Below are 9,278 nucleotides of genomic sequence, written 5' to 3'. Positions count from 1 at the left end.
AATATTAAAAATTAAATACATATGGGGCTTACGCCTCGCTGAGGCATATGTAAAACGCCCCGCTTTACGCCAACGCCTTTTAAAACACTGGGTGTAACATCAATTATTATGACCTTAAAGAGTCAGACTAGAGAATTTATACTCTCTGATCAATGTTGTACGTTCTGCTTGTTAGCTTATACAGCTACTACAGTCTAATAGAGTAAATACATTTACCATCTTTTGCATTAAAAAGTAAAGTGTACCTCACTACAATATTATGTATATATTGCTACGAATTTCATCGTAGCTAAAAAAAAAAAGCATCATGTACTTATGTGGAGTGTGGAATACTTGCACAAAACAGTTATACTTCGAAATGGTTGTGTCTGGTTAGGATTAAATCCTTAAAAAGCTTGATAATACCAGGTGAATTCTGATGATTTGCTACATTTGAGAAAGACGGTTTGGGCGATTCTACTTGTCTTTATTTGAATTGAGAGATGTAAGGAGCTAGGGGACTTATGGATTTAAAACTTTATATATAAAACTTTTTTAAAAATTATATTAGGTTGTTTCCTCCTCCATCTGTTTAAGTCCCTGTTGATAGATTTATTTGGTACATATGCTAGTGGTAAATTGCATATATATTTGGAATAGTCGAAATGCATACAAACTGATACGAATATAAGGGCGAGCTAGAATGTTACATGCGGTACGGTCGAACTTAGTAATGTTAGTCCAAGCCTAGTATTTCTATTAAGAAATCTGGTATATATATATATATTTACTTTTAGAACCGCGTTACTAACACCTCATATTGTTATTCTAGAATTTAGAACTTATATAATTTAAAGAAGGATTCGCCCGAATACTATCATTATCAAAATAATACTGTAAATTTTTAAACAATATCGAACCTTTGTTATTATTTACATTATTAATCCTGTTTATTGTACATAACACCTTTAATTTAATCATTTTTAAGTAATACGATAATGTAAATTTAAATTTATTTATATTATTGATGTATAGAAATTAAACTCAAAATTTATTACGATAGACAGAGAGAGGAAGTGAGAGAGATCCTTCTTAAATACATTAGATGTCTGTTGATGCTCTCTAACAAACAAAACAAAAAAAAGCAATCATCATGTTGTCGTCCTACAGCTTGCTCTTTCCTCTAACTCTTCACCAGCATCATTGCACCCTGACTTTCTTTGTCATTCACCATCACTTCATACGCCTCATCTCATCAATATATAACCAGAGAAGAAGAGAAGGAATCAGAACTAGGGTTTGCTTGTCGGGAAACCCCTAAATGTTCTTGAAATGATGAGTAAGGAGAGTTAATTATTCTGTCTCTCTTCTTTTCGGGGAATCAAGCATCACTGTCCGATTCATTAGATCAAGAAAATCACACTACTTCCTACAGTATTCTTCAATGTGCTTCTTCAGCTATATCAATTGTCTTTTTCTTTTTTTGCTAGCTTTGACATTTTCTACTAGTTTTGGTTTTTGTTGTGCGCTGTAGTTGATTGAAGGAAAACAGACAACCCCAAGAAAAGATTCTTTCTAACTGAGACAAAAGCATGATTCCATAACAATCGTTTATTTGATATTTTCTTCTTGTTGTAATACTAGCTACCAAAACATGGAAATAATATTTGTTTTATTGATTATATATCTTAGCTTGTAAATGTATCATTTCCGGTCCCTATCCAATAACATAGGCAGGATTAATATCTTGTTTTCTTATGAATTATATAATTACTGTATAAGACTTTTTCCTTTTCTTTTGGTCATATACAATATATCAAACAAAAAAAATTATTTCTAAGATATTTTGGTTAAGTTACTCATTAATCAATTTGGGTTAAAAATTAACCTAACTTTAAAAGGTTTTTTTACCTATCTATACTACATAGGAACTTATTTATCATCTCTAATCAAGTTTTAACTTAATTATATACAAATTAGTTTTAAATGAGTTTTCCGTTATATTAGGAATTGAATAACGAATATACCTACTCTCTCTTTCTCTCTTTCACTCTCTCTCTCCATCTCTATCTCTCTTTTTCTGTTCTTTCCCCAGTTTTTCTTACTTCGATGTTCACTGCTTTTTAGCCTGCTATAACTAAATCCCCAATTTAAGATACTAATAATAAATTATATATAAATTGCTAGCAAACCTTATTTAGGACGGTAATATACAAAACTAAGACAATTTTAATAAATATTGTGTAAGAACTAAAAAATTCCAAAACAATTCTAGTATAGAGCGCTTCTCCCTTTAACGAATCTTACGCAACGCGAGATCAAATTAGCCGAACTTCAAAACAATTCCAGAAACCAGTTGGAAAAAAAAAGTGACGTGAAAAAAGAGATTTTAGTTGCAGTGTCTCATTTAGTAGCGATAATTTTTCAAGGAGAATATTTTAATCAGTTCACCATAACCAGATATTGGAAAACAATTTTACCAAAAACACTTGGCGCGTGGTTCTGGTAATATGGTTAGTTCATTTTGCCCAGCACCACAGGAATTAGCGTTTTCTTCTGTTGTCTCTCAACTTATTACAAAAGAAAAAAAAAAGGGAAAAGAAATATCACCCACAAATATTTTTATCTTTTATTCTCAAAATAAAAACTATCAACGTCATCACCAACTTTACAAAAGAGCCATTTTTATGGTTCTTTTTTAAGGATTCAAGAGCTTTGGGTGTGATTCTTTAAAGATATTATATTTTGCATACATGTGTATGTAAAGTTTGTTTGTTGTATAAATGTGCCTTTAATGTCCCTTTCTCTTAACTTCTAGCACTGTTTCTCCACCTTGTTCCAATTTGTTGGAAAATAATTTACAGATAGATCACTTATGGGGTTTGTTGATATTTAAGGAGAAAAAACAAGGGGAAACTTTTTTTAGCCCAGGTAAATAATTTCCCTTTTCTTTTTATGAATTTTGCAATCTTTTTACGTGTAATAAATACTTCCTCTGTTTCAATTTGTGTAAACCTATTTCCTTTTTAGTCCGTGCCAAAAGAATGACCTCTTTCCTTATTTGAAAATAATTTACCTTTATACAACGATTTATAACCACACAAAATATACGTGCCTCATTTTATACCATAAGTTCAAAAGTCTTATCTCTTTTCTTAAACTTCGTGCCCAATCAAATGTGTTCACATAATTGAAACGGAGGGAGTAAATGTTATAGAAATGAAAAAGAGAGCAAAATTTCAAAAAAAAAAAAAAAAAAATTGTGGGGGAAGTTAAGAAGTGAAAACAAATGTCTTTCTTTCTTCATACTTAAAGAATGCTAATGCTAATGCATGGTTTTGTTATTGTTGTTATCAGGGCTTGATTTTCGCTCAAAAAAGTTGGGAATGAAATTGAAAGTTTTTGCCTTTGATGAATCTAGAGACGTATGATTCTCACATTTGGCTTCAGATTGATAGAGCTTCCCTTTTGGTTTCTGAATCTCTCTTGGTGTCTAAAATTTTGATTGTTGATTTGGGTGTTTGAGGGAAGGAAAATAAGGGATTTTTCATAAAGATTAGCCAGGGTCCTTAATTTGTCCTAAAAATAAATTATTGACTAGTTGAAAGAAACAATTCAAATGGAGTAGAACGGTTATTGAGGATACATATAGAGACGTAGTTCTTGTTGTTGCATTGATTTAAGGGTGATGAAAAGAGAGGAACGAATATTGAGGATTCATATAGCCGATTCCAGCTAATTTGGAATTGAGGCGTTGTTTTTTTTTTTTTTTTTTGTTGTTGTTGTACAGACTGAAGGGTGGTGAAAGGAGGATTTTTTGCAACTGTATAGGATGGAAGCACCTACACCTAAGTCGGTGGCACCCCGGAAAAAGATTGCAAAACAATTAACGGGGAAAAGGGATGACAGTTCCATGCATGCAGCAGCTAGAGCTGGAAATATTGTTGCAATAAGAGAGATTCTTGAAAAGACAGAGGAGGAAGAATTGGCAGAGTTGATAATAAAGCAAAATTCAGCTGGGGAAACTGCATTATATGTTGCAGCAGAATATGGTTATTATCAGTCGGTTAGGGAGATGATCCATTACTATGATCTTGTTGCTGCTGGAATAAAAGCGAGGAACGGCTATGATGCTTTGCACATTGCTGCCAAACAAGGAGATTTAGGTATGTTGATGTTAGTATGAGGTCTTATCATTCCCTAACTAGTTTGGGACTGACACACAGTTGTTATTGTTATTGTTATTGTTGTTGTTATTGTTGTTGATGTTAGTATGAATTACTCTGATTTGCTTTTCTATTTTCTGATGTCTAATTCAGGCGATTTTAAGGAATTGTCTTTGTATTAAAATAAAATAAAAAACACGTATGCACATGGTAGCTTTAAAGGCAATTCTATTATATTACAATGTTTAATATTAATGATAAAAATCAAGTGTTGTAGCTGTAGAACGGAATATCGTTCACCTATTGACCCTAGGAAAGGAATGCTTTTAAACTACCATTGATGTTCATTATAACATATTAGCCAACTTTCTATAATTATCTCTGTCAATTATGAAGTTGAATTTGTAATTTTGCAGATGTGGTGAAGGTATTAATGGAAGCACATCCAGAGCTCTCAATGACCGTCGATGTTTCAAATACTACAGCTTTGCATACAACAGCAAACCAAGGGCATATAGAGGTGGTGAATTATCTATTGGAGGCAGAGAGCAGTTTAGCCACCATAGCTAAAAGTAATGGGAAAACGGCGTTGCACTCTGCTGCGAGAAATGGACATGTGCAGGTTTTGAAAGCGCTTTTGAGTAAGGAGCCAGGGATTGCAACTAGAATGGATAAAAAGGGACAGACTGCACTTCACATGGCTGTCAAAGGACAAAATCTTGAGGTTGTGGAGGAGCTGATTAGAGCTGATCCTTCTTTGATAAATATGGTTGACAACAAGGGCAATACTGCGTTGCATATTGCTGCTCGGAAAGGCAGGGATCAGGTATTTTCTTTTTTCTTATACAACAATAACTACTATTACTACGCCTCAATTCCAAGAAAGTTTGGGCCGGCTAAATAAATCTTTACCATCCATATAGTTTCAGTTTATCTCGTCTTAGTCCAATATATGTCCTTTTTCTAATACGCGAGAATTTTGCTTTGAAACTTTAGCTGTTCTCCTGATGTTTCAGTTGTAGAATACTCTTTGTTTATCAATCAAAGACATGGATCTATTTTCTTTTATTTAGTGTCTTGAAGATTTTGTTTCTTTGACTTTTTTGTTCATCTTTCGCTCTCTTGTTACTTAAGAGATCCCAATAACTCTTCCTCAGAATTTATATAGTGGGAATTACAGATGTTGAAAAATAACTAGGAAAAAATATAAACAAGAAATACGAATCGACATTGCGGATGCAAGGTTTATTGAAGAGTTTGTTATGCAGTAGGTAAAATTATCACTATGCATAGAAAAGAACACTAGATTACAATCTTTATCCTTAAGCGGAGAACGGAAGATGTCTAGCAATATTTTTGAAACCAAAAAGTGATTTCTTCGCGGAACTGTAATTCAAAAACTTTAAGGTTTCAACAAGCAAACTTCCAAAGAATTTGCTGTTAGGAGGTGTGTGAGGTTAGTCTTGGGGATAAAAGGAAGGGTAGAGGTAGGCCTAAGAAGTCTTGGGGAGAGGTGATTAGGCGGGACATAGCGCAACTTGAGCTGACTGAGGACATGACCCTTGATTGGAGGGTGTGCAGGTTGAGGATTAGCGTAGAAGGTTAGTGGGTAGCCGAGCGTTTCTCTTTGTCTTCATTAGTTCTTAGTTCAATAGTATTAGTGTTACTATGACACCCCTTTATCCTTAGCTTGCTATTATCGCATCTTGTACTATTATTACTTGCCACCAGTACTCCCTTAGTTTGCCCCCATAACATACCTCGTATTGTTGTTACTAATTATCAGTACTTCTTTCATAGTTTCTATTGCTATCTTGGTTTTAGTTTTCTAAATATATTGTCTTGCCATTACTTGCTATCGGTGCTTCTTCCGTATTTTATTTTGCCGAGGGTCTATCGGAAAAACAGTCTCTCTGCTCTTCCAGGGTAGGGGTAAGGCTACCTACATCCCACCCTTCTCAGACCTCACTTGTGGGATTATACTGTGTAGTTGTTGTTGCTGTTGTATTTTAGATTATTTAATAAATCAGAAGTCCTTTCGAACCTGTTTCTGCCAATAATATATCACTTGCATTCAGATAGATATCAAAAGAGCCTTGGTTTGTCGATTAGCGTGGTTTCTTAAAATAAATTTGAAGGAATTGATGAGGAGTTTTAGGCGCGAGTGGAATATATTGGGAGCTCATTTCATACTTGTTTTGACATATGCAGATTGTGAAGTTGCTGCTTGTGCAGAATGAAACAGACACTAGAGTCGTCAATAGGACCAACGAGACAGTCCTCGACACTGCAGAGAAACTAGGACAGGCTGAAATAGTAACCATCTTTCAGGAACATGGTGTTCAAAGTGCTAGATCCATCAAGCCACAGGCAACAAATCCAGCAAGGGAGTTGAAGCAAACTGTAAGTGACATAAAACACGGGGTGCACTATCAATTAGAAACTACACGCCTAACAAGAAGACGTATACAAGACATTGCCAAGCGTGTGTACAAAATGCATGCAGAAGGCCTTAACAATGCAATCAATTCTACCACAGTTGTTGCAGTGCTCATTGCCACAGTAGCCTTTGGTGCAATCTTTCAAATCAATGGCCAATGGGTCGATGATCCGGATGATATCCCACCTGATCATTCCCTTGGAGAAGCAAATATTGGTCCAAATCCAGCATTTCTGGTTTTCTTCGTCTTTGACTCGATATCCTTATTTATCGCTCTTGCTGTTGTGGTTGTCCAAACAACAATCGTGGTAATAGAAAGCAGAGCGAAGAAGAAGATGATGTCAATTATAAATAAGCTAATGTGGGTGGCATGTTTGTTTGTTTCAGTGGCTTACTTGTCCCTATCGTACGTTGTTGTTGGCGACGATAATTTATGGATGCCAATATTAGTGTCCATAATAGGAGCAAGCATAATGGCTACAACTATTGGAACGATGTGTTACTGGGTCGTTATGAATAGGATAAGGTCCTCGAACAAGAGGAGCATACGAAGGAACTCTTTGGCCAGCAGGTCGCGGTCCTGGTCAGCATCAGTCCTCTCAGATTCAGATGCTCTAAACAATGAATACAAGAAAATATATGCTATATAGACAGTTTTCTGGTGAATCCAGCCCCATATTGTAATTTCTTTTTTTTTTTTTTTTTTTTTTTGTGGGGTGATGAAAGGCCTTGGCTTTATTTTCATGTGCAAACTCAAGTCAAAGGTAGTTCTTTACCTCAAGAAAATTTTGGTTAATCCTACTTGCTCTAAGTGACAGTGAATGAATCGCTCACTATTCAGTCTCATTCTGGTATCAGGGGACCGTTGCACCTATTTGATTCGTATGCTGAGCAACGACAAAAATATACTAGGTGATTTACTGATTTATTTTCATCTGCTTAAGTTTAAGTTTTGGTAAGCAGAGTTACTAGGTACATATGGTAATGTTGGGTAATAAGTACCATTGGAAGAATCAATATTTGCGCTCAAACTGATACGGATTCTACCACTATCGACTAAAGAAAAATAGGACTTGTATCACATTGTCATGAAATTAGTCTCAGGTACTTTTTTCTTTTGTAATTGGCAACAGTAGTAGCATAATGCATCAAATTAGTCTCACATATTGGTTACTTTCTAACTTCAAACATAATGATATTACAGTTCCAAAGCTTAGAATTTCTCTAATAAATGTAGGTAAAGTTACGTCAAAATTTGGATAAGTGCACTAATTGTAGGTAAGTGCAATAATTGTAGGTAAGTTATGTCAAAATTATGTCAAAATGCAGGTAATCTTATTCAACCTTAGATGGGAATTAGGGCGAAGCCTAGGACGGTCTCTGCCTTCTTAACACGTGGCACACAAACTTGAAGTCTGATTTGAAAATCTCTCTCTACCTTCACAAAACTTTTCGCCAATTCAGTGCTTTATTTGTCGAGTCAATCTTCCCGGAGAAGATTTGAGAAGGATTTTCCGAGCATGGTTGAGATCAATGTGAAAATCAAAATGCCGAATCCACATTCTTTGGAAACAAAAGACCCCAGGGCATCTTCCTTCTTGTTCATCAATCGAAAATTAAGACAAACTGGACACTACAGTAAGACGTAAAAACACTCGTTCCCATTCCGACCTCGATATGTGGAATCGTCTTGCGTCATATGTATAAGATTGTTCGGGAGATAGTCCAAGCCCGGTGAAAAAAAGCATATTTTATATATATATATATATATATATATATATATATATATATATATATATATATATATATATATATATATATCATGGGAACCGGAGTTTCTGACACAGTTCCTTTTGCCTCTTGAGATATTTTCCTTTTGAACTTCAATCTAACATAGCCTTATTGCAAGTTTGAAATTATAAACTGTAAGATCACAGTCACTCATAAGTATGATGAAGTTGTGGAATATATTTATTGGTCAAACAAAAATTATTTGAATTTCTCTTGACAAGCAGTTTGAGAAAACTAAAAGAAAATATTGATTTTTTCTTAAATTCTTGTGTTCAATGGAAAAATTAAGAAGCCTACTATGTTGTTTAATCTCCAAATGTAAGTCTTGCAATTGAAGCAGCAATAGTTTGGAATTTAAATGTAATTAAGTTAAATTAGCTATTTTCAAAAATTGGCCTTTGAGTATTAATTCTATTGTTTATTTTAGAGGCATTTTCAGAAACTACTATTGTTTAGTGGCTATTAACTTCCTATAACTACCATATACATAATTACTTCCTATAGCTACTATTCAGTTATTACGGTAATGTATTCGTTGTATTCGCGCTGCTGTATTCATGAATACAACAGCAAAAAACGCCTAAAATTAGGGCAGTCCAACTGTACGCGTATATATTCATATGTATTCGCGCCATGTATTCATGAATACAGTAACGACAATCACCTTAAAAATACGTATGTTCAACTGTCTAATAACGGAAATAATATCAATTAGCGTGGTACATTCCTAATATAACTCAACAAAATCAATTCTAACATTCCTCATTATCAACCCAATTAATTAGAATGATTTTTCATTTGTATATAACTGTTGTATTTAACTTTTGTATTTAGTATGTTTTATTATTTTATATTTACTGTTGCATTCATTAAATTCAACATTTGTATTTAGTGTATTCGCT

The 9,278-nt window shown here is 34.2% G+C and overlaps 1 protein-coding gene across 3 annotated transcripts; it reads left to right on the top strand.

The window, feature by feature from the left end:
- The first annotated feature begins 2,596 nt into the window (after window positions 1-2,596).
- Window positions 2,597-7,465, top strand: LOC107790944 (ankyrin repeat-containing protein At5g02620-like). 3 transcript variants are annotated; one of them, XM_016612916.2, is made up of 5 exons: window positions 2,597-2,910; window positions 3,337-3,404; window positions 3,770-4,145; window positions 4,562-4,971; window positions 6,357-7,465. In XM_016612916.2, the coding sequence occupies exons 3-5, from the start codon at window positions 3,812-3,814 to the stop codon at window positions 7,233-7,235; spliced, it is 1,623 nt and encodes a 540-aa protein (XP_016468402.1). In that variant the 5' UTR covers window positions 2,597-2,910; window positions 3,337-3,404; window positions 3,770-3,811; the 3' UTR covers window positions 7,236-7,465. The 3 variants fall into 3 exon arrangements, with proteins under 3 accessions (XP_016468402.1, XP_016468403.1, XP_075103139.1); XM_016612917.2 differs by lacking the exon at window positions 3,337-3,404; XM_075247038.1 differs by having other exon boundaries at window positions 3,337-4,145.
- Window positions 7,466-9,278: the final 1,813 nt, after the last annotated feature.

This window comes from Nicotiana tabacum, chromosome 24 (assembly GCF_000715075.1).
Source record: "Nicotiana tabacum cultivar K326 chromosome 24, ASM71507v2, whole genome shotgun sequence".
NCBI lineage: Eukaryota > Viridiplantae > Streptophyta > Magnoliopsida > Solanales > Solanaceae > Nicotiana > Nicotiana tabacum.
Note: the sequence above shows the minus strand (reverse complement) of the source record. Positions and strands in the feature narration are given on the sequence as shown.

Bases quoted from the DNA above. Each gene is read 5' to 3' on its own strand.
- LOC107790944 (XM_016612917.2), top strand. From the start codon at position 3,812: ATGGAAGCACCTACACCTAAGTCGGTGGCACCCCGGAAAAAGATTGCA. The intron at 4,146-4,561 runs GTATGTTGATGT...GTAATTTTGCAG, and splicing joins TGCCAAACAAGGAGATTTAG to ATGTGGTGAAGGTATTAATG. The intron at 4,972-6,356 runs GTATTTTCTTTT...TGACATATGCAG, and splicing joins CTCGGAAAGGCAGGGATCAG to ATTGTGAAGTTGCTGCTTGT.